A 26501-nucleotide genomic window follows, 5' to 3' on the forward strand; every position below is an offset into this window, starting at 1 on the left:
TCTGGAGGTCCAAAAGAGAGAGTTACAGAGATAATTAATTAATTAAGATGGATTAAAATAGTTGTTAGAAGGAGTCATTTGTTGGCAAAACTAAATTGCAACAAAGAATTTCAGCTACTTCCCTAAACGTTGAAACACTGGTTTTAATATTCTGACCTGAGAAATGGAGCTCAAGAAAGTCGTGTGGCAAACAATCTTTTTTTCTTTCAGAGGAAAGAGTAGCAGAGCTATAATTCCAACATTAAAACTGGAGGAAACCCTAAATTGTCTCAGGCTAAGACGTATGTATTCCCACCTCAGCTGAACTCACTGTCTGGGTTCTTAGAGAAGGCCATGATCAAGATGTTGCCAAGGCTGTATGCTTTCCTGAATGCTAGGTCGCAGGCAGGCCAAATATCCAGAAATGAGCTCAACCTACACTGTAGGAAGATTTGAGGCTATTATAGAAAAGCCAACCTTCCTCAGGAATTTGTGCAGCCAGTTCCCCCCTGCCAAAAGGAGTCGTTCCCTTTACCTCTGGCAGAAGGGCCATATGACCATCTTGGGAACCCATCAGCATATCAAAGGCCATGCTGGCCTCCAGCTCCCTCAGTGTCCCAAGTACCTGGTCCTCATTTCAATGACCATGCCAGCTCCTGGTCCTTCAGTTCACATTTTAAATCCTTGACTTCTCCTTCTGCTTTCTCTCTGGCTTCTTTTCTGTCCCAACCTGGCTGAAAACATTGCTCTTCGTGGCTCATCTAGAGAGCCCAGCGTAACCTCCTCACTTGAACGTACCCTCTATTCCATCTGCAAAGCCTCCTCACCCTTGCAATCCACCATAGAGGTATGATGACAAGGGGTAAGGTGCCAAAGAGGACAAATTCTGCCTGGCACACTCGGGGTGACTCCACTGTGGAAAATGAAGCACATTGGCAAGTTAGACAGCCTGACATCGTTCATGCCATCACAATGAAACGTTTCATTTGGGGACCCGTGTTGTTTTAGCACCCTTGTCATTGACAAGCATGTCAACAGACAGCAAGGCTGTCTCAGCATTTCCTCTCTAATGAAATTCAAACCTTCCTTTTCTCTCCTCAATTCAATTACTTGCCACTGGAAAGGAAGCGGCTTCCAATTAGATTTTTTTTTTTGAGAAATTGTTTTTCCACATTTTAATAGCAGCCCTGCAAAATACATGAATTTGTTCACACCAGGCTCTCTCTACTTTGAAATTTTTTTGTTTATGGTGAGAAATTGGCCATTTTCTTCTGTCTTCAAATGCATGACTTGGCATGCGGTAGTGGGTCGTTTTGTTGGTATTTGAGTAGCGAAAGATCATCTCCTCATTTACTTTGGAATTCCTTCTTTAGTTACTGCTCTGGGTTGTGGCTAGTTTTTCAACAGAAATATTTTCACCACTCCTATCAAATTGTATTCTTCTTCTTGTTTATGTAGGTTTTGTTGCTTGGGGGATTTTTTTTTTAATGTGCATGTGGTGTGGTTGCACGTGTGTGTGAGTATTCACATGCATGACTATGTGGGGAGTGCATGTGTATGTATGGGAACCCAGAGATTGGGAACTGGCCCTTTCTAGCAGTGGCACAGGCCTTTATTACCAGCTCTTGGGAGGCAGAGGCAGGCGGATCTTTGTGAGTTTGAGTCCAGCCTGGTCTACAGAGCGAGTTCTAGGACAGCCAGGACTACACAGAGAAACCCTGTCTTGAAAAAACAAAAACAAATAAACAAATAAATAAAAAGAAAGAAAGAAAGAAAGAATTAGTTCTCCCCTAAGTTGCTTTTTATCTTATCCGTTGAGGCAAGATCTCTCACTTCAACTCAGAGTGCCGTGGTTTGGCTAGCTTAGTCAGCCAAATTGCTCTGGGGATCCCATCCTTGTCTTCAAAGTCCGAGGAGTACAGATGGTCCCATCACACCGGGCTGGCGTCTATGTGGGTGCTGGGGATCTCAGCTCTGTCCTCAGGTGTTCCTGGCAAATACTCTCCCCTTTGCTCATGTGCTTCTGCATAAAACAGTAACTTTTCATTTCAATGTCAAGACATAGAATCATCTTTTCCAAGATTTATTTATGTATTATTTTATGTATATGAGTATTTGTTTGCACACCTTGTGTTCATGGAACCTTAAGAGGGCACCAGATTCCCTGGATACGGAGTTACAGATGATTAGAAGCCAGCATGTGGGTGCGGGGAACCAAATGTAGGGCCTCTGTAAAGGCAGCAATTGCTTTCATCCACCGAGCCATCTCTCCATCCCCTTATTGTGCAATCTTGTTGAAACTATTAACCCACATTTAACCCAGCCATGTAGCACCAACAATGTACAATACACAAAGTGGCAATACAACCAGCTATGGGGCAGTAACTATGCCACAGCTGCCACCCAGGACGGTAGTCACCAGCCCAATTTTCAATGTCATTAAATCATTCATTCACTAAGTATTTATTGATTAATTACTAAGCGTTGACGTTATGACGTTATGGTGGTCACAGTAGAGTTTTCCTGTTAATGCATCCAGAAATAGTGAGTGGAATGATCTGACGACGTCAAGTGTGTGTGTGGGGGGGTGTCTATGGAGGACCTCCACAGAAGACTCTGCTCCGTGCGGGACTTAGTGGTGCTCTAAGTTTGCCGTCCTGTAGTCCTTCTTCATTCTAGCCCACATGATTTTTCTATCTAGACTTCATCACATCACTGCCCATTGTTATTCCTCGGTGAGCACGCTGCTTTCTCATTAGGAGGCTCTGAGCAGAGCAGAAGGACCCGGTAGGATTCTCATCTCAGTCTGATGGCATCCCGGGCAGCTGGACGTGACAAGGAATTAGGGACCATCGCTAGCAATAATGATGATCCGTGTGACACCAGCTCACAGCCCCCACGCTCACACATGCAATGCTTCCCTCAGGCTCTCCTCTCTCGCAAAGTCCCTGCTGATGGCATCTCACCCCTCTGGAGGTTAGTTAGGTCCTGTAAGACCTGATAGAGGTCTTCCCACATCCAGAGCTTTCCCTGAGATCTACCTCCCATTTTCCGTAAATGAGCTGGTTGTTATAGGAGACAATAATGTGTCACACAAAAATGTGCTGTGTACCACAGGATTATTTTGTGCTGAAAAAAAAAATTGAGAAGCGGATCCAAGAAAAGCTCTCTGTCATAAAGTAGGGCATACATTTACAAGGGTATCTTCCCTCCTGTCATTAGGAAGAAGGACAAAAGTTGACCTGTTAGACAACATGAAACCATTATGGGCCAGGAGATGGGCCAGAGGAATTCACGTCACAAGCTTTCTTGACTCCGTGTGCTTTCCTTCCTATAACTGATGGCCCTGTGGTCAACAGCTCCTTTGTCACTTCTCAACAATACATCATTCTTTCTTCTTTTAAAAATTTAGTTTTTATTTTCTGAAAATGAGTGAATAGCTTACATGTATGTATGTATGTATGTATGTATATTGCGTACACACCTAGTCACAAGGTACATATAAGAGGGTGCCAGATCCCTGGAACTGAGGTGAGTAAGCCCATTCATGACTCTGCTTCCGCTTCCTGACTGAATGGGATGTGACCAGCTGCCTCCTGCATCTGCCACCACGACTCTCCCGTCCTTACAGATTTACACTCAAACCATAAGCAAGAACAAACCCTTCCTTCCTTTTACAGTTGCTTTTGTCTGGTGTTGTGAGAAGTAACTAACACAGTAGCTGTTATCCAAGATTCAAGGCATTAATACATATTTTAAAAAATCCAATCTCCTTCAGGAGAGAGGGGTACTATAAAGTCCACAGGCAAGATTATAACCACATCACAAGTACTACATTTCAGTTTTACCTCTCTCTCTCTCTCTCTCTCTCTCTCTCTCTCTCTCTCTCTCTCTCGGTACTAACAGTGAACCCAGAGACTCCATGCACTCTCCAGCAAGTGCTTTATTACTGAACTAGACCCTCAGCCCTCGTCTCAGGATTTTTTTTGAGACAGGAATCACTGAGTTTCCCAGGCTGACCTTGCTCCACCTCTGCAGCCATGGTGTGTCTTGGATCTGGGGTTTTCCTGACTCAGCCTCCCAAGCAGCTAGGCTAAGGGGCTAGTACCACCATCCCTAGTCTTAAGTTTGTCTTAAAAACACACAACGAAGGAGATGTACTCTTTATACACTCACTATTCAGCAATAGCTTTTATTTAAATTCTGACATTCCACAGAGTGATAAATGGCTGCACTTGATGACGCAGAGAAAGGGCAACTCCTGTCCGCAGAGAATCATGCAGTTCCGCAAACGCCAAGGACCACAGCGCGTCAGAAGACAAGCATGAAGCCCAGGGGCCTTACCTGTTCTCAGCATCGGCGCTGCACTTTGGGGACATCAGTTCAAAGGATTTGGTAAACTTCACCACCTGTGTCGTACAGAGAGACGGTGAACCCAGGTCAGTTAGTGCTCCCCCAAAGTTTAACACGACGCAGCAACCGCTTTCAGCTCTGCAGTGACGTCACAATAATTGCGCTTAAAGAATTAGCGCTTCCCTGCAATTTAGCATGATGCAGTAACCGCTTTTAGATCTGCAATGACATCACATTCACTGAGGCTTAAAGAGCCGTTTTAAACAGGGTGGTGCCAAGACACAAGGAGAAAGAGCTAAAGCACGAACTGTGTTGGTTTGATTCCGCGGTCCATTCATTCATCACTCCATATACCTTCATGAGCAGGAGCAAGTAAGACGGCTTGTTAGTTATGTGGACCAGGATAGACAAATACGTTCTGATTTAAAACAATTTCATTCTTTGCTGAGCGCACGTCTTTAATCCCAATACTCTCAAAACAGAGGCAGGCATATCTCAGTGCGTTCCAAAGCCAGTTCCACCTATATAGCAAGTAGAAGGCCAGTAGATCTACATAGTAAGACCCTGTCTCCAAATAAATAAATAAAGGATTTTAGATTCATTTCATAATTATCTGTTGAATATATACTGTGTCCAAATACAAATAAACATAGACTCAAAGTAACTTAATGTAACTTGGCTTGGCATCATATAATTTTTTATTTTATTTTGTTTATTATGTATACAGTGTTCTGTCTGCATGTTTGCCTGCAGGCCAGAAGAGGGCACCAGATCTCTTTACAGATGGTTGTGAGCCACCATGTGCTGGGAATTGAACTCATGACCTCTGCAAGGGTAGTCAACGCTCTTAACCACTGAGCCACCTCTCTAGCCTTGACATCATATAATATTAATCAAACAATGAGCGAGATATCAATTGTTTCTGGTTTTATTTATTTATTTTATTTATGCTTTTTTAAGACAGGGTTTCTCTGTAGCTTTGGAGCCTGTCCTAGAACTTGCTCTGTAATCCAGGCTGCCTCAAACTCACAGAGATCCTCCTGCCTCTGCCTCCCGACTGCTGGGATTAAAGGCATGCAATACCACCTCCCAGCTTGTTCCTGGTTTTAGAAATCAGGAAGAAAATATCTTTTCATTTTTCTGACCTAATAAATAAGTTTTAATCCTCTAATAGCATTAACAATAATTATGGCTTAATTTTACTGTTGATAAGACTTTAAACATCCTGCCAGGGAGGGTGTCAAGGTTGGAAATACTGACAGCGATGTAAATGGGTTGAAAGCAAGAAGAAAAGCATGATTGCTGTATAGAAGAAAATCAAAATTCGGTGCTTCCGACTGAGTTGTTCCAGACGACCGCAATCATTAAAAAAAATCTGTGTAATGCAGCCATTCGTGTCAGCTGTGATATTTTGTTTGTAATCTAACAAATAAAGCTTGCCTAAAAATCAGTGCAGAGCTAAACTGCTAGTTAGCCATAGAGGTTGGGTGGTGGTGATACACACTTTTAATGCCAGCACTCAGGAGACAGAGGCTGATGGATCTCTGTGAGTTCAAGGCTACCACGCGCTGCACGAAATTGATCCAGTCTAAAAGAGAAACAGCTGGGCGGTGTTGGCTCGCACCGTTAATTCCCAGCACTTGGGTGTGGAGAGAGGCGTGATATGGCTGGGCAGAGAGGAATACAAGGTGGGAGGAGACAGGAGCTCAGACGCAGTCTGAGGCCGCAGCCTGAGCAGCAGCCTGTCTGAGGATGCAGTCTGAGGGTGCAGCATGCAGCAGGCAGTATGAGGGTTGGTGGAGACAGGATCGCCCCTTCGGTCTGAGGATTCGGAGGAGGTACAAGGCCTTCCTAGTGGCCAACTCCACTGCTTCTCTGTCCAACTTTCACCCCTGAGAGCTGACTCAAGTTTTCATTATTAAGAACAATTAGAATTCGTGCAGCAATCAGCCTTCTTTCACTGCCTGTCTCGGGGTTTCGATTGCTGTGCTAAAACACCGTACCCAAAAGTCACATGGGTTTATTTCGGTTTGCAGCTCTCAGGTCACGCTCCTTCAGTGAGGGAAGTCAGGGCAGGGACTCAAGGCAGAAACCTGGAGGCAGGAACTGAAGCGGAGACCCCAGCAGAGTGTTGCTGACTGGCTTGCTCTTCCTGCCTTGCTCAGTCTGCTTTCTTGTATATACCTCAGAACCACCTACCCAGATGCCAATCTGATAGCCGCATTTTCTCAGTTGAGTTTCCCTCTTCCCAGATGATCCTAGTGTGTGTCAAGTTGACATGAAACCTAGCATAATCTCTGCGTTAGAACCTTCTGTTACCTCATTAATGAATTCAGTAAATTTTTCTACATGCTTGCTTTACAGTTTTGCAAAGTTAGGTTTTTATCTTTTAAAAAATATATATATTTTTTTATTATTAGTGTGTGTGTGTGTGTGTGTGTGTGTGCGCGCGCGCACGCGCGCGCAACCTATTAAAAACATCTTTCCCGCCTGGAAGAACCTTATAAGATAGAAGGAAAGATTTTAAGCTATAGATGCATAGGTCTGGAATCACAAAGAATACAAGACATACAAACACCTCTTTATAGAACTTCAGTGTTTGATTCTTCAAATCTAACTGATGAGCACTTGAAACGCCTAAAATGAAAACAAGCAAACAACCCTCTAAAAAACAAACAAACACCTTCCTGAGAAAGAGATAAGGCCAAATATAAGGTATGGAGATTTAGTTTGGTTGGCAGTTTGCCTAGCATGAAGCCCTAGATTGGGTCTCTAGCTTTACATATACAAGACATGGTAGCACACACCTGTAATCCCAGCACTTGGGAGTGGAGGAGGGGGATGAGAAGTTCAAGCTTGTCCTAGAGAGTTTGAGGTCATTTAGGGAGTCTGAGGCCAGCCTGAGCTACATCAGACTCTAAAAACTAAAGGAAAATAAAATAAAAGTTTAAAATACTTTGCTTTATCTCATTGTTTATTGCTATAAATACATGAATAAAGAAAAATTCATGGATACACATCTTCCAAGTTCATGTACCCTACAGTAAACTAGGCCATGAGGCCGTGATAACAATAAAATATAATGGACAAGACATGGGAGCACGTGCCTTTAATCCCAGCACTCGGAAGGCAAGAGGATCTCTGTGAGTTCAAGGCCAGCCTGATCTACACAGTGCGTTCTAGAACAACTAGAGCGGCATACTAGAGAGAACTTGTCTTTAAAAAAAATGTAAGGTTCATAAATAAAGAATTTAGGGCTGGAGTGATAGTTCAGGAATCAAAGTGCTTGCCACACAAACACAAAGATCCATGTTTGATTATAGATCAATCACATCTATTTATTATTTTCTACTATTAAAATAGAGCTGAATAGTTACAAATGATACTATATTGGTCATGAAGCCCCACATATTTACTAGGTAAACCTTTGCAGAAGATGAGTTTGCCAGTCTTTGGTCTAGAGCTTCTGTGGGCCAGGTTATCTATCACCTGCTGAATTGTTAAGGGCTAGTGATAAATTATTAATAATAAATAGATGTGATTGGTCTATAATTCAGAAAGGGGAATCCTAGACACTGAATTGGGAGGAGGGAGGTAGGGGAGAGAGGAAGGGAGGGAGAGGAAAGGGGAGAAGTGGAGAGAGAGCATAGGAGAGAAAGATGGAGATCCATTCAAATAGACAATTGTCTGTGATCAAACGCCCATAGCTGCGTAAATCATAACCGAAAAGAAACAGGTAAAATTATAAATTAAAGAGAACAGAATTTACATTGTATTCATGATTTGAGCCCCTGAATCTTAGATTTATTTATTTCATAAAACTGGCTGCACGAACTCAATTCTGATTTTATTGTATCAGTACAACAGGAACACAGATTAAGGACGGACACAGATGCACCTGAATAAAGAGTTTCCTAAGGGGAGTAGCAGAAGTGGCTCCCAGACCAGCGAACGTGAACAAGTGGTTTCCAGGGCCTCTTGCTGTTCATCAGCCCGGTGACTCCACCCTGGGGAAAGCTGGAGATGCCAAGTGAAGAAAACAAGCCATTCCCTGCTTGTTCTTTGGAAAAGCTCCATGGAGAGAAGTCTTTTTAATTTGGATATTTGTCAAGGAGTAGTTAGTCTGGTTCCTCTCCGTTCTTTTCACTTAAATACAACTCTGAACAACAAAACTATACTCAAGTAGATATTGCTGCCACAGAAAAGAAAATGACTACTAAGTAATCATCAATTTAGATATTTCTTAATCTTTATTTTATATGAAAGGCCAAAGATGCCTCAAATGATTGCCCACTACCCTCCCTCTGTGCAAAGCCTTCCCTTATATTAATTATCATTTTATGTGTTTACTTAATCAGAATTTATCAAAAACTCTGTGCTCCAGGCACTGTGATGGGCTCTGAAAATATGAAGGGGTGAAAATGCTCTGTCTTTGAGTAACTCACAATGTAGCACGGTACAGATCAAGAAGCAATTTACAGATGCACAATTCTATCTTGATAGATGCTCATAGGCCACCCATGCATTCAGGGCAGCGGCAGCATCAGGTGAACTAAGTCCCAGCAAGGGAGAGGATTGCTCTACGCGGGACAGAGAGGAAGTTCTCCAGCTGAGGCACTAGACCACTGTGTTCTGGAAGTAAGGAAATAGTGAGTAAGCCAAAGGAGCTTAATGGATCATATTTCAATAAAGAGACTGATTCTGGCTGGGAGTGTGTGTCCTGCAACCATAGACAGTGAGGAATGGGAAAGTACCCAGTGACTAGCAACTCTGAAACGAGTTAATTCTCCTAAATCTGAGACACCACAGAGAGAATGGGAAAAGAGTAGGAAATGACGTTGTTGGTTTCCTCAAGGAGCTGAAATGGCTGGAAAGGACTGAGAAGAACTCAGCCACTTCTCTAACTGAGGGTGCAAGGGGGCAGTAACACCCTTGTCTCATACGTTTTGTGCTGATCTCTCAGTTTGTGAGACTTAGCTGGAAGCCAGAGGACAAAACAGCCCAAGTACTATGTTGTGTAGAGATCAGTCTTCAAGGCCACCAAGCCAGAAAATAAACCAAAAATAGACACAGGCTGACTGATCACAGGAAGGGGAGTAGATATGAAGGAAAAGGCTAGAATCAGGCTGGCACTAGAGAGGAAAACCAAAAGTTAACCTAGTAACAGAAGTGGTAAGCCTTGAATATTGAGGGGATGAACACTATTGTCGAAGCAACAGGCAGCTACAAAAATTAAATGACATTTAGAAAAGCAGGTGCATGATTAAAAAGATAAGTAGGAGCCATATTAATAATTGGCTGTAGAGAATCTGTTGTTTACAAGCAAAGGTAGGAAGCAGGAGACAGTCCCAGGTGAGAAGAAGCCCGGCAACTGCTCTGTGGTTTGCAACACGAGCCATGATGATTTTGCTAAGTGTTATAGAGAAATCCAGAGGGAAGAAACGTGGGACAGGATGTGGCAGAGATGGCCAGCAGAGACTTATGTTCAGTAGTGACCAAAGTGGGAGTTGAGCTAATATATTAATAGACACTTCTTCACAAAGTGAGCTAAGGGGGTTTGTAACTCAAAAGAATGTACATTTGATTCCTAATAAAAAAGTTAACATATGAATATATAATGTGATATATTAACAGTAGAGATTGAATACTTGAGCATAAACATGGAAAAGTGGTCATTTAGGTGATTATCAGAGAATTAAAAGAAATAAATCTTCCATCTTGTACTCTTAAAAAAATACTTGGAAGAAAATAGAACAGAATTTAAATTGGCTGCCACACAGAAGGAAAATTATTAAAGAAAGAAGTAGGAAATGGAAAGAAGGTGATGGAAAAGGAAGCCACAAGAAGTTATTCCAATGCACTGAGGAAGGAGGGGGCATCACGGGCAGGTTCAGAACAATTGGATGACACTCATCGTCTGCTACTTCCCTAGGATGTAGGACATGGGGAAGTCACTCAGCCTTTGGCTTCACTGAGGGTTTATGCACACTAAGGCCAAGTTAGGACTCATGTTAGAAATCCAGTATGCTTGGCTGCTCTGCTCCATTTAGTAAGCAAGTCCCAGAAAGCAGCCCTGAAGTCAGAGGCTTAGCCAAGAAGCACCTGCTAGCAGGCTGGAGAGGAACTAGCTGCCAGGCATCAGGACGATCAGAACAGAGAGAATGGGAAGTAGCAAAGCTGCAATGGTGCCTGAGGACCTTGGACTACAATGTCTACACTCCATTTCCTTGTCCAGGCTCTAAAGGACACAGAGATGATCGTAAGTGCATGCGCTGGAAGGAGCTAAGAGAAGTGACAGGAATCACTTAGACAGTTCCCGGAACGGAATATCATTAACCCACTGTTCACGTCAAAAGACAAACATTTCCTGATGTTGACAGCAGTGTCCAGCCAAGGGCTTTGTTTTGTTTTCTAATAGAAAAAGCCATCAACAGAGTCACACTTAAAATCAGCCAACCGAAACACTTAAGAGAAGCAAAAGACCATGAGATATTAATTCTGGCATGAGACGATCTGGAAAGACATTCAGCATTTCTACTTTTGGTACTCACAGTTTACACCTGAATGCCCAAAGACTGTGACTGCAGACCCTTGATGGGAAAGCTTGGTCAACCAATTATCTCTTAGAGGTGGGACCAAGTTAGGGTGTGGCTTGCTGGGACCCAGAGAAAAACAGGTGCACACCCAGGTGCGCTCTCTGTATGGTTCCCTCGAAGCACAGCTGAGCTTGGACTGCTCGTTCCTGTTTTCATGAGTTTTCCCCTTATAATAAATAAAAATATAATTGTTTTATCTTCTAGCTAGCCTGGTTATTTCCTGAATCAAGCTAATTTATACAGACCCTCAAGCCCCTTTTAGGAGAGACTTTCCTCCATGGCAAAGGGTAAGTGTGTAACGAGGAGTTTCCTCTTCCTCTCCTGGGATGCAGTGAGATGATAATTTTAAACTTGAACAACAGAGAAGACTTGCCCTGTTCAGTACCAAAGTAGTGTAAAACTGTAGAAATCAGACTTTGAGACTAGCAGTGCCAAGGAACAATGCCGCGAGCTCAGACAGAGCCAGGCTTTTAAAGGTACTTATTATAATACAGATGTACCAACAAAGAAGGGGGAAATAGTTCCAAGACAAGGTTTTATACACACACACATGCACACAAATACACACACACACATATGCACAGAGAGAGAGAGAGAGAGAGAGAGAGAGAGAGAGAGAGAGAGAACGGTAACTGAAAGCAAAGATTCTTTAACAAAACCTTAAAGCACAAATCAAAAAGAGATACTGATTTACATGACCCATTAAAATTACAGAAAACCAAAGGTATTTGTTGAGAAGCTCTCTGCATATGAGCCTGGGGTGTATAGTCTTGAATATACCAAGACTGGGGGGCACTGGCCTCTCTTGACCCAGAGCGCTTCTCAGAAGGATTTGCAGGAAACACATTTGAGAGATGACATAGTAGCATCTCTCCCCAGCCGAATGCTGGCTTCAGATCATTTAGTAGAAAAAGGACTGTACTAATAAAATCCTGACAAGGAGCAACAGCGTAAGGGAAAAGGAGCTCATTTTAGCTTTAAGTTTGCGGGGACATCGTCTGTCATGGTGGGGAAGATGTGGCAGTGGCAGGGAAGGCATGGTGGCAGGACAGAGAGAAGCCAGTGGATCACACTGCAGTCACAGTTAGGAAGTGAAGGGTGGACAGGAAGTGGGGCGGAACTATGAAGACCTGCTTCTAGGTACCAACTTCCTCCAGGAAGGCTGCACTTCCTGAAAGTTCCTCAGCCTTCCCAAACAGTGCCACTAGGAGAGGACTGAGTGTTCAAGCACGTCAGACATTTCATAGTCAAAGCACAAAAGGGACTCGTTCTCCTGGCACAGTCTGCTTCGGCATATCAGCCAGTTGCCATGCTTCCCAAGCACAGGAACCAGCACCTTGCTACAGTTGTTAACGTGAGGCTTACACTAGTTCCCACGATATAGGCCTTAGTGTTTAGCCTTAGCTGCACAACCACAGCACACAGCACTGAATGCTGGACTTACTTATCCTGCCATCTCTCATCCATTGTATGACTAGATTTCAGCTGCCCAATTTCCCAGGCCCTTGGAACTATACTTCCTACATTCTTCCTTGCATATGTAAAAGCATCTACCACCTGTGATTAAATAATTGAATTTGAATTTGCCTAGATTTTAAGTTGTAGGCCAATATTTTTCCCTGAGGATTGGTTAGCTATTGTTCCACTGCCTTCTATCACAGGGGGAAATGTAACTAAGTCTAATATGGGAATAAAGTTTTTTCCAAAGGTCATGAGGTTTTGCCTAGATGCCTACAGGTCTGATTTTTTTCTATCTTTAAATTCCATTAGCATCAAATGTATTCAGAGCTGAGCAGAGTACTGACTTCTCCTGAATAGCGTGCTCTTTCAATCTCTAAATCCAACTTTGATTTTACTTAAGTAAAATGCCCTCGAGTTATGATTCTGAAAGCCTTTTACATTCCGTCTGCTGTGTTCTTCCCAGAGACACTGCATTATCCGTGTTCTGAACTTTCATTGGGATCCCATTCTTGTCATTCTCTCTTTTTTATAATTTACTTTCTTCCATTTCATTTTCAATTTTGTTCTTTGTGCACCTTAAAGCATTTAGAGCTGTCTTTTATTTTCTTTCTTGCTTTCTAGAAATGTAATATCCATTTCTGTGCTTCTTCTAAGCTCTACCAATGGCACGGCCTGTCTTCTCCTTCTCTCCCTCCTCCACCTTTCCTACCTCCTCCTCCCCCTTCCTCCTTCCTCTTCCCCGTTCCTCCTCCTCCTTCCTCCCTCCTCCTCCCTTCTCCTCCCCCTCCTTTCCTCTTCCTCCTCTCTAATTCAGTTTCTTTATTAGCTTTAATTCAAAATTATTACAGAGTGTAGAGTTCTGGTCTTGTAAAAGCTGCTAACTTATTATAGACTGTTAAAAAATAGAAGTTAGTCAGTCATCCTTAAAGTACTGATATAATTAGTTACAGGAATAAGCCTTATTTAATTCCCTGTATATGTTTCCAAAGTCAAACTTAAAACTAATAATGAGAAACAAAGTTTGTCTAATCAGACATACCTAGGTAGCCTTCATACTTCAGAGATCTGCAAAATATGGCAATTTAAAATAATGATTTAAAAGCTTATTATATTAGACAGAGACTCTTGAGAACCTAACAGTAACCAAGGTCTCCGAAAAAGATTATGAGACACCATGATGTCTCTACCTGGATTGTGATGATGCTGACCACTGGGCGAGATGCCCCAGTGCAACACCTGCTGCCAGGACCCGGTCCAGACTGTGGACATCAGCAGGACCTTGGAGAATTGATTCTACCACTTTTGCCTAGACAAAATAAGGTTAGTCTTTTCCATGTCGCTCTTCCACAAAAAAAGAAAAAAATTACCTTATGGGCCTGGCTTAGACAGTAAGACTGCTGTTCTGGATATTTCTGCCTCCAATGCTATGGAGACCTGGGTATGACTCACTGTATGTATATGGACTCTGGTCCCTGTCATTTTTAATAGATTCAAAAACTATTTGGTCTGTACTCAGATATACTTTATTTATTCTTCAGAGATCTCTAAAAGATTAATGGCTAGGGCAGTTATAATGTCAGTTTAATAGCAAAAGGTATCCAGATTCTTCCACAAAGCTACAGCCAACTTGTTAGCTAGGACTCAATGGTATGAGTCTATTCCTTCTGTTTACAGACACCTGTTATCTGCTCTTTGTCTAAAGTTTAGCTTCTGTTCCTAGTTTAAACTTATCTCAGTTAGATTCCACTTGGCTGGCAGACGCATCTAAGCATCAGTTGCTGACTACAACCTGCTCTGAATGGTGGCGAGCCCTGGACTTCCTGAAAGCTGATGTGGACCAGTCCAGCTGATATGAATGCTCCCTGTCCCTGCAATGGAATTTGATGAATGCCCCACTGCCTAAATTTCCACCCTACCTTTGGCTAGACTTTCAACCTGCTTGGGCCCAGACAAAAACGCCCCAATGTTAGCTTCAAGTAGTTGTGGAAAGAAACACGTCGTCCCATGCTCCCTGCCCAAAATAAGTTGAAAGGCTGTGACAAGGGGGAACTCCCTGGCATGGGGGACAAGATAACTACCTATAGTGCCTGTAGATATACTAGAAAAATGGGCCCAGAGTTGTCAATTAATGGATCTATTAATTTAAGTAGTTCCATACCTCCTTAAAACCAGGGGCAAGCAAGACCCAAGATTGGGTCCTGTCATCGGTGCTTGTGAAGGGTAAATGTAGGAGCCAGCCCTGATAAGCTAAATATGAACAGATGAATCAAAGCAGGCTTTTTACTTCCAACCATTATCACCTGCTAGAGTAGGACTCAGCCGTGGTTAGGTTAGTGGAGGTCCGAGTCTCAGTAGTTTACCCTGAAGCAATACCTGGTTGCAGGAAGAACCACAAACTGAGATTATCTGAGCACCACCCAGGAACAGACCATCCAAAGGAAATGCCTAAAGTTCCAACCACTGTAGATAAGATCGCCTGCCAGTGCACACTCACCAGGACACCCCTAGACAAATGTCAGCCAATCAGGGGTCCTAAACCTCAGAAACCCCTCACCCCCACCTTTACTACTATAAAAACCCAACTCTAACTGAGCTCAAAGCTCTCTGTTTATTTTAATACAATGGACATGCAGAAAGACTGAGTTTGCAAACTTGCATAAAATAAAGGCTCTTTGCTTACATACGGGACTTGGTCTCCTCGTTGGCTTTTGGGGGACTTTGTGGATTTGGGCATAGCAGTTTATGTGTACCTGTGTGTGCCTGCATGTGGAGTATAGGATACCATCAAGTGTTGTTTCTACTTTTTTTTTTTTTTTCTGACACAGGATTTCTCACTGGTCCAGGCTAAGCAGGCTGGCTGGTCAGTGGACCCTGGGATCCCCGTCTGCCTCCCGGTGCTGACATTACAAGTGCGCACGCAGCCCTGGCTGTTCTGTGGTGCACGCGCAGCCCTGGCTGTTCTGTGTGAGTCCTGCAGATCGAACTCCAGCTTTCGTTCTTTCGAGAGAACTTTCCTGAGCAAGCATTTTCCCCTTCCTCAGTTTTAATGTTTTAGAGCAATGACTACAGAACTCTAAGCTCCATTTGGGAGCTTAAAAGCCCAGAATTTAGTCATTTCTTCCTGAGTTTGAAATAATTTCTCCCTGAGACTTTTTGACAGGGGATCTGTGTTAGGTAGGGCTGGAGAGGGGACTTCATCAAACACCTTAAATAAAGCTTTCCCCTTTTGTTTTGCCACTTGTTTAGCTAGCTTTTTTTTTTAAATAAGGAGTTAGTCTGTTTCAAGTGCATTTATATAGCTTTTCAGGCAGAATTTCACTCACTGTCCCTCTTTGTTGCCCTTTAAATAAGTTTTATGCTTAATTCATACATATTTATATTTCTATATGATCGTTCAGAACTAAAATGTCAGGTTTCACATATCATGTCCCTACACATTCTAAACAATCTATGCAAAGTTTACAATGCTCATTACAATTCCTAACCCCAGATTTTCATCCTTTGAGGAAAACAACCTTAAAGCAAAAAGACAACACCTTCTCTAAGTTCGGTATAGTAAAATACTTCTCTCTGAGATATTAAAATCGCTCTTACATGCTAGACAATTCTTAATCTTTGACGTGAGTTCTCAGCAAAGATATTAAGTTGCTGCTGGGAGTTCAGACATTTAACTTTGAAGAGTTGCTTAGATAGATGATAACCATTATTTTCAATGTATTTTTATTGTGTTTTGCTTTTTGATTGATTTCTCCCAAACTGTCCAAAGGGCTGCACCAAACCCAAACGCTGGCCACAAATCACAAAAGTGTGCCAGGCCAGAGCCTCCATATTTCTCCATTTTGGAGCACAGAGTCTCCGAAGTGAGTCGAGGCACTTTCTTTTTTTTCTTTTTTTTTTTTTTTTAGAGATTTATCTTTATTTTTTTTTAAATTTAAATTTATTTATTTATTAAGGATTTCTGCCTCGTCCCCGCAACCGCTTCCCATTCCCCCCCCCCCCCCCCCAGCAGTAAAAAACAAGGACTTCTTGAATTTGGCACTTTCTTCTCTGCGTGGGCTGCTCTGGGTTGGTTTGTACCTACAGCCCAGCTAAGCTGGTTCAAACCAGTCTGCCTAGAAGCGGAGGGGACTTGCTCTGCTCCTTGGCTTGTTCCCTGCACCCTCTGAGGGGCGTGTCTGCTCCTTGGCTTGTTCCCTGCACCCTCTGAGGGGCGTGTCTGCTCCTTGGCTAGTTCCCTGCACCCTCTGAGGGGCGTGTCTGCTCCTTGGCTAGTTCCCTGCACCCTCTGAGGGGCGTGTCTGCTCCTTGGCTTGTTCCCTGCACCCTCTGAGGGGCGTGTCTGCTCCTTGGCTTGTTCCCTGCACCCTCTGAGGGGAGTGGCATTGCCCTTACTGCAGTCTGTGCGCACAGACAGGAGAGGGGTCTGCCCTGCGCTGGGTAAATAAGACGGGGGCGTGTCAGGGTTGCGGGGTCTGGGCTTGGCCTTTCCTGCTAATTTAGCTGTGTGATGCTGGGCAATCATTGCACACCTGAGTGCCGTCTTCTATTAGATACACAGAGTTAACGGGGCTCCAAGGTCCGCGTCCACTTTAAAGGGAAACACATCTGAAGGAAAGAGCCTTATTTATGAAAACGGTCCCTCTTGGGGTGAAGATGCGAAGGCAGCCGCTCTGCTCACAGTTTAATTTCTTATAAACTTATCTTCCTTCCGCCCATGGACCGCAGAGGTTACTTACTGGCGATTCAATGTCTTCTAGAAGTAAAACCGAACAGCGTTCACATTTCAACAGGGTTTGGGCCCGGTGCATTATTTTCTTGACGATCTTCTCCAGGTCAGTCTGTTCTTCGAAGAGGTCGTTGACTACCTCTAGCAAAGCCTGAAGACAAGAGAGGCCCGTATTTAGGAGGTGTAAGGCTGAAAAGCATCCAATCGTGCCACAAGGACATGTGCTCAACTATGTTCATAGCAGCTTTGTTTGTCATAGCCAGAACCTGGAAACAACCTATATGCCCCTCAACCAAAGAATGGATAAGGAAAATGTGGTACGTTTACACAATGGAGTCCTACACAGCAGGGAAAATAATGACATCTTGAATTTGCAGGAAAATGGATGGAGCTAGAAAACATTATTTTGAGTGAGGTAACCCAGACACAGAAAGACAATTATCACATGGACTCACTCATAGGTGGTTTTTAAACATAAAGCAAAGAAACCCAGTCTACAAACCACAATCCCAGAGAACTTAACAATGCGGACTCTAAGAGAGACTTACATAGATCTGATCTACATGGGAAGTAGAAAAAGACAAGGTCTCCTTAGTAAATTGGGAGCATGGGGACCTTGGGGGAGAGTTGAAGTAGGGAGGGGAGAGGCAGGGAGGGGAGCAGAGAAACATGTAGAGTTCAACAACAGCAACAAAAAAGACTGAAAAGCATCGACTTTGCCTTCCCACAAAACTCCAGGTAGTATTTTCTCTGAGAACAGATATTTCATGCGGCTACTTTTGAAAACATTTCTGGCTGTTCTTGCATAACTCAGTGATTCACTTTATAACGTACTCTCTTAAATTGAAAAATAGAGCCGGAGAATGGAGGTGATCAGTGTTACAGGCCCCATGTAGCCACTAATGCAGGTGCTTTATCCACCATAGCGGTCCTTCAATATGACTGAATACAAAAATCGACATTTTATAAACAACAAGTATGTGGACCTTGCCAGAGCAGATTTGTTTCAGAAAACTGCCAAACAGCCTTTTTTCACTGCTAAGAAAAAAAAAAAATAGCTTCATGGCTCAACTTGATACCTATTCTCACTAACCCATATCTCTCCCAGAATTCTGAAAGAATAATGGAGGTAAATGTTAATTAAGGCTCCAAGCATTCAAATATATATTCTCACACTACTCTCTCCATTCCAGAGGAGGAAATAGTGCCTCACTCCCAACAGCTCAGTTGAACATTGAGATATTACTTCATATCTCAGCAAAGGAACCCTTATTAAAATTGCTATCAAGATGGCAGACCAAAAGGTAAGTAAGTTAAAGGAGAAAATTTAAACTACATATTGAACACTGTGTACTCATTGCAAAATTAAGTTGTAGTGATCTACTACTTTCTCTAGCCAAGGGAGCTTGGAATTTATGCATCAAAGTAATATTTGTTTGGAATTTTAATGACGATTTTTTTTTTGGTTCGGAATTTGCAGAATAACAGGCTATTTAGAGGTGGCAGAAATTAAGCTTCTTTTAGAGCCATCAGGGAATTACATGGCCACGAAACTGGCTTGTGCTTTAATAAATAACGTTAAACAGGATGTTTGTCTGTCTGTCTGACCTTTCACAAAGGGACTCCATGAATCCACAGGTTCAAATTTATTCATCGGGGTGTTGATTGCCAGCCCAGGGGCACGACTAATTTTGAAACTTGGGAATTAATATTATTTGTCCTGAAATAATTTGAAACAAAATGTCTTCTCTGTCTCTCTTGAGGTTAAAACACACACAGACACACACACACACAGACACACACACAGACACACACACACACACAGACACACACACAGACACACACACACAGACACACACACACAGACACACAGACACACACACAGACACACACACAGACACACACACACAGACACACACACACACAGACACACACACACAGACACACACACACAGACACACACACAGACACACACACACAGACACACACACAGACACACAGACACACACACACAGACACACACACACAGACACACACACAGACACACACACAGACACACACACAGACACACACACACAGACACACACACACAGACACACACACAGACACACACAGGCACACACACACACAGACACACACACAGACACACACACACAGACACACACAGACAGACACACACAGACACACACACAGACACACACACAGACACACACACAGACACACACACACAGACACACACACACAGACACACACACAGACACACACACAGACACACACACAGACACACACACACAGACACACACACACAGACACACACACAGACACACACACACAGACACACACACACACAGACACACACAGACACACACACAGACACACACACACAGACACACACACACAGACACACACACAGACACACACAGACACACACACAGACACACACACACAGACACACACACAGACACACACACACAGACACACACACACAGACACACACACAGACACACACAGACACACACACAGACACACACACACAGACACACACACACAGACACACACACAGACACACACACAGACACACACACAGACACACACACACAGACACACACACACAGACACACACACAGACACACACACACAATTGAATGAGCTAAGTGATCTGCGAAGTGGCACCACTGAAAGGACCGAGGTTCCTGGGGGAGTGTTCTGAAGAAAGACCCTGCCTTGCCTGTGAATAAGACCAAAGCAAAGAGAAACACTAAGAAGCAAATCCTACGCTAACTGAAGCCAGTCTCCTTGGCATTAGACAGCAAATCTGCTGTGAGAGGTTACGGTGGGGTAATTTCATGTTCAAAGACATTTAATGGGGGACAATTCTTACCCAGGGAAGGACACACAATTGGTTATCTAATCCCAAATAGCCCTGAAAACAGACATACAAGTAACATTATGCAGACCGAGCAGGCTGTGTTTATGTATTTAGGAATGCGTTTGTGTGTGTGGTATGTATGTATGTATGTATGTATAAACATATATGCATGCTACTACAAGTAGTGAAAAATAGAGGCCATGAATTTGAAAGAGAGCAAACAGGGGTGTATGGGAGAGTTAGGAGGGAGGAAATAGGAGGGGAAGATGATCTAATTACAATCTCAAAAAATAAGAGAAATAATTTCTTCAACGAGAGACAATTGTCTGAGAAATCACAAGCGAGTCCCCTGCTATTAAGGGGGAAACATCATTGCCTTGATCACTCAGCTCATCTTTTCCGATGGATGATATTAACTGAACAATTATTTAACTTTTCAATTTGTTATGATTGCACGGAGAGCCTCTGGGACCTCTGCGCACGAACATTTCTCTCAGAGGAGGAACCAATGCCCCTGGAGTCTTACACTGATAAATCGCATGACCGTAATTTTATTCCTTCTAATTAAAAATGGCTGCTTTGCTAACGAATGGTAAAAGTTTTACAAATCGCCAAAGGCTAGCTCCAGAAGAGGCGGAAGAGAGAGGAAGCCTAGGTTGACCAAACAGCTGGACCGGCTGTCTAAACAGTTCCCAGGTGGGATGTGCCCTGCCTCCTAACTGTCTCTTCTGTATAGGAAATAGCTGGGAACTCCTCCTTCCTGTTGGTCTACACCTGAGCTGACTCTTGGCTCTTCCTCTCTCCTGGCCACACATCCTTCCTCTCTCGATTCCTTAGCAAGTCTCCTGACTTTGTATAATCCCATCCCTAATATCATACTTCCTCAAATTTAGGTCCTTAATTCAAGTATTTGCTGCCCATGAGCTTGTATATAAGCCCCAAGTCCCTTTCTCCGTCCCCCACATCAGCAAGCCCTGCACCCGTCACCACTGATTTGCAGGGAGTCTCACTTCTGACTGACCTAATGCCAGCTACCTTTTCTCTTCAGTAGAGTCTTCTAACTGCTCTCCCTCCTTCAAATCCCTTCTCATTAGTCCATTCTTCTCAGCCCTTCACTGTTTTCAAGGAAGCCAAGTTGTTTTTCTTTTTTAAATGAATTGGAATCAGCTCAAAATCTCCTACTGGCTTTCCACCACACTTAAAGTCAACAGTGCCTGAAATGCCCATAGGGTCTTTCTACCCCCGGGCCCTGTTCACCTCCTTATCCTCATTTGCTTGCTGTTCATCCCCTCCTTCTCTCTCTCTCTATTCTCCCGATTCACAACACAGGACCACTGCACCTGATGTGTCCGTGGTCTGTGCACTCTGCCCAGGTCTTCACGTGGTCTCTCGTTTCATTCCACTTCGGCTGTCTCCTTACAGACACCTTTCCTCATCCTCAAATATAAACGGACTGTTCAATCTACCCCATCCACAGCAAGGTCTAGCCCTTTCTTCCACTTTATGTTTCTATCTGGCACTGTGTAGTTTTTGTCTTTATTTTTTCTATTATCTATTGTTCCCACTAGAATAATAAGTTATGCCAGGACATAACAGGACAGGGTCTCTTGAGAACCACACAATACACAGTCGTTGAAGGAGTAAGTGAACTGTGCCATACACAGGCGTGGAAAGACTGTCTCAGTCTGACAGGAAGGTTCCCTTAAGAAATTCATAGTGCAGCTGTAGAGGAGGGTTATCATCAAATATTATAATAATGTGATGGGTACCCACACTAGAGCAAGGAGGGTTATCATCAAATATTATAATAATGTGATGGGTACCCACACTAGAGCAAGGAAAACATGCAAGTCAAGAAAAGAAGATGAGCTGGGTCCTGAAGGCTAGACGAGGCAGTTGGAAGGGAGAGCTGCCATTGGAGACAGCGGGGAGTGTGGGTAGAAATGGGGCACAGTGGGACAAGCGGGTTGTTTTCTGGAAACACATTGCTAGAGCAGCAGCTGAAGGGAAGACGTGAGCAAGACGGGGTTCTGAGGATGAAAAGGAGGCCCAGTTAGAAGCAGGGTTGCTCTGCCCAAGGAAGAGGGCTGTGCAGTCAGACTGCTCATTCATCTGCTTCCTGTGAAACAGTCGTGATCATAATTCCTAGTAAATAAGCTATAATCAATGGATTGGCTGAGGATTTAATCCTTTTTCTAAAAAACAGTTTCTTAGAGAGTGTAGTTCTAGACTACAACAGTGATCTTCACATATTTAAATGTAGAGTGAACTTAATATACTTTAATCTCTAGGTGATAATTTAATGCTCTCTGAGCTTCCGAGTGCATTTTACTACTCGAGTCTAGGATTCCTGGAGGTGTGCAAGATCACTGCCTCTGGTGCTGCTTGATAATCCTCTAACACGGTGCTTGTGTGAACATGGTGCTTGTGTGAACATGGTGCTTGTGTGAACATGGCGCTTGTGTGAACACGGCGCTTGTGTGGTTGTCCTGCACACCTTGTGCTGCTCATCCAGAAAACCTTTCAAACAAATTCTGCAAGGAGATTGCAGCACACCATGCTCCTTGAAGGAACTAGTGTGTAAAATGGCAAAGGCTGCCATTTCGAAGCTCCAAGCTCCAAGGCTATGCTGCCACCACATAGGACAGATGTGAGACCAATTTCCTTTTTAAAAGAAACCAGCTCTATTGTCCAGAAGCAGCAATAACAGAGAAATTGCATTTACTTTTATCTACAACTTGCATACTGTATAAAGAGGCCTTCGGCCCTGGCATTGTGGGATTGTACCAACAAGAATGGTTCCTGGACTATAGGGTGACCATCTGCTGCTTTTGAAAGATGGGGTGACTCACAGAGGCTGCGAAGACAGTGAGCTTGAGCATGGTCAGCAAGGGCCCCTTACTCACCCTGCTTCTTTCGTATTCTTTCCTCGAGGCAGCAAAGAGCTGAGCATTAGATATGGCGATTCCACAGAAGGGAAGGTACATCTGCATAACCTGGGGGCACAGAAAGCATTAAGAACGTTAGAGCGTCCACCCCAACCCAATGCCCACAGCTCCTGCCTCCGCAGCACTTTCCTTTCAGTCAAATGAACCGGCATGGGGTTGGTAGGGCCACCCTCTCTGCTTCAGGGGCACATTTTTCAGAGTTAGCTCTAAGGCGGTGTAAATCAGTCTTTAGCTGGGGAATTCACATCTCTGAAAACATAAAGTGGGTGGAGCAAAAGATCCCAAGAAGAACGAGGTCTTGCTGTAGGGATTCCAACCATCAGTAGCCTTTAAGATGCCAGCCTACTTGGGCATGGTCTCTTATACTGTAAATGCAGCTGTAAGGCACTCACTCTCTTGTTCCAGCTGCTAGACTCTCTTCCTCTTCCCTGTTCATGCAGAGGACTGTTATCTAGGACTGTGATCTGTAAGTCTCCCCTAAATAAATAACCCTCTATTATTCATAATTCTGAACTAGTGTGGGGTTATTTTATGACTTCTGCCTCCAAGGTCTGATATATCTTATGTTCCACCTTTGAAAAACAAGAAGAGAACTGGAATATGCCCCTGGAATTTAAAATTTGTATTCACATTCATACCTATAAAGGTAGGCAGAACATGAGCGAATCCCTGTGTACTGATATGCCCACAAAAGGAATCTTGGCAAGGCCTGCCAGCTACCAGACTTAATCGTGCCTATTAGGATGGGCCTAGTAGGAGTTTAGGGACTAAAGGCCTAGTACTCTTGTGTAAGAGATATCTGTGTGGATCCACTACCAGGTAGATAAGATTGGACAAGAACACAAACTGCGTGGCTCTGCAGCAACTGTCTGAGGAAATGCTCGGAGCCCCCGAGAGAAAACACCTCCTTTGGGAAGAACTGGAATACCCAGAAATGCCTGACTTAGGGAAAGTCTTTCTCGACAGGAGGTCAAAGTCTGAGGGCTATGCCTATCTCTAGAGCATCTGATTCCAGGCAGATAGATGGATGTTCTAGCAAAAGAATCCTGAACTTTCCACAGCATAAGAGGAATAGGTGATTTTCCTTCTGGGGTTTGTCTAAAGTAAAGAGGAGATGGCATGGTTTGTGTCAATCTTTTTTTCTGTACACCACCCCCATCACTGTGCCCTGTGAAGAGGCACAGAGGCAGGCAGAGCAGTTCTGGCAGTGACCAGTAGGGGCAGTGCATTGCTCACTGTGGAGACCATGCCCACAGGAGCTCACGAGAGGCACCTGTGGGCCACCCAGGTGCCTGGAGCAAAGAGCGATTTGGGGAAGATAAAGGATAAAGCACAAATCCCATTCTTTATCATTTTTACCTTGCTTCTACCACCTAGCTACAGACCTCTGACCTGGGGGAATTTCGAAGCTCTATGGCATTGTTACAGCTATAACCTCATTCTTAAAGAAGCAAGAGAAATAATAGAAGGGGAACCAAGAAGCACAAAACCCAACACGCTTATTTTTCCAATCTCTCAGGATAAATTCCACCAGCGAGTCTTTGAGTTGTATCCCAGAACAAATGCTATTTCTGCTTCTCCTCTTTCTCATTTCTTGCTCTTCCTCCTCATGCTTTAATAAGTTTGCTTGTAAACCTCGTGGTTCACACAAAGCTTCCTGAGCCCCCCAGCACTCCCCGCCTTCTGCCAGAATGGGACCACATTCAACATCAGCTCTACACTGGGCAGGTTTCCTTGTAATTTCCTGTTGGGGGCAGGCATATTTTGTCTGTTTGTTTGTTCTTCCTGCTATGGAGGTGGTGGCTATTATGATGACAGAGAGGAGGATCTATGGGTCACTGTTGTGAGCGCACTGGGTCAGAAGCATAGGTCAACACGTTTGTGCTTTTCTTGAGTCAGAATTTACAGGCAAGTTGTTCCAGTGACTACACCTGCAGAGCGTCCAACTTCCCTTGATGAGCCTGGATAGGGCAAGCACAGGCTTTTTATTCCAATCTTAATTACTAATATGAACTTTCAGACCATATATTACAGATTGCATGTGGGTGTGTGTGTGTATGTTACAGGATGACTACAAAAGATTCAAAAGGCAGGGGTTTTGAGGTGCTTTAAAGAACCCCCCTCTCCCAGAAGCCAAAACTGGGAAACTGATAATGATCTAAGAATCTTTGTATTGATAAGGAACTCTGTGGAAGAAGCCAGAAGCTGCTGCAGCTGCTGGCGGCAGAGTCAGAATTAAGCTGGGCTGATGAAATGACCGGAAATGACGGGCAGGACCAGGTCAGGCAGACTGACGTGTGGCCAGGCTAGGAAGCTGATCAAGAGGTCGGGCAGACCCCAGTTTGAGGGGGCCTTGTTGACTGAGTTAAGCTGAAGCTCTGGTGACAGCTGGGAGTTGTACCCAGATGACAGGGGACTGGGGGCGCTTACCCTTGCAGTGATGGGGTCTACCTCTTTAAGAGGTGCAGGTGAGGGAGGTACACTTCTTCCTTGGTCTGCTATACCTGCTGAGTTCTTGGGCTTGGTTTTGCTGATACAATTTTAATATAACATGGATTCACACATTCTCAATTCACCACAATGAACTTATAGGGTGGCTCTCTTTAACTCCAGAAATAAGTCACGTTACAGTCTCTGATTCATGGATGGTATCAGGCAGATGGTCCCATTCATATCTCCAACCAAATGCAGGGGCATCCTTCATCTTCAAGATGGTGTCAAAGACTGCTTATAAAATGGAGTCTCTCAGGCCAGACACTGTTTTGTACAATATAGACAAACTAAAAAGCCAGTCTTATGTAGTATGGTGTGATGTGTAAGTCACAACCTGACCTCAACAATTATGTATCCAATTCTCCATCACTTATTTTGATTATGTTTGGTGTGTAAGTCTAGCAAACAGGAAGCAGAAGCAGTCTGATGAATTTATGAACTATTCTCTAAAGCCTTTCTTCACTTGGTTTGTGATATCAATTATTGAACTTTTTCTACCAGGCTTTATGTGTAATTAAAACATCTGGAATTTAAAATTTTTTACATTAATTATATTTTACATGTATGAGTGTTTGCCTATCGGTATGTCGATATATCACGTGCAATCTTAATGCCCAGGGAGGTCAAAAGAAAGGTGTCAGATCCCTGTAGTTATAGGTGGTTGTGAGTCATCATATAGGTGCTGGAAATTGAACCCCGGGCCCCCCGGAAGAGCATCCATCGCTCTGCACTGCTGAGCCATCTCTCCGGCCCCTAAGAGAATCTGAGTTTTAAGTCACGGTGTTTTTATCCTTTTTGTGGATTTTCTGTATGAAACTTAACAAGCCACTTAAGTGCTGTAAATCTACTTCCTTATCTGTAAGACACCAAGTTTATGGTAGCTTCTAGTGTTTTGCGGCTCAAATGATTAGAAATATCAGTGAGCTGTAATGTTATGCTTGCTGGAAGTGACACAGAATTCAATGAACACGCTTGTACCTTACTCAGGAAATGTCATTGGTAGTGGAAATTGACAGAGATGCAGCCCTTTCATCAGGGAAGCAGGCATGATGCAGGGTGGTAGGCACGGTGTGCAG

The 26501-nt window shown here is 43.6% G+C and overlaps 1 protein-coding gene across 1 annotated transcript in view; it reads right to left on the reverse strand.

Moving 5' to 3' along the window:
* Positions 1–26501, reverse strand: part of LOC121439071 (dual 3',5'-cyclic-AMP and -GMP phosphodiesterase 11A) — a 282745-nt gene that overhangs the window by 168101 nt on the left and 88143 nt on the right. The window contains exons 3-5 of the mRNA XM_041639564.1: positions 22891–22980; positions 17126–17266; positions 4324–4388 (exon numbers count right to left, since the gene is read on the reverse strand). Coding sequence (XP_041495498.1) covers positions 4324–4388; positions 17126–17266; positions 22891–22980 — 296 coding nt within the window. The remainder of the gene's footprint in view (positions 1–4323; positions 4389–17125; positions 17267–22890; positions 22981–26501) is intronic.

This window comes from Microtus oregoni, unplaced genomic scaffold, assembly GCF_018167655.1.
Source record: "Microtus oregoni isolate MIOR12 unplaced genomic scaffold, Mior012 000060F_001, whole genome shotgun sequence".
Classification (NCBI taxonomy): domain Eukaryota; kingdom Metazoa; phylum Chordata; class Mammalia; order Rodentia; family Cricetidae; genus Microtus; species Microtus oregoni.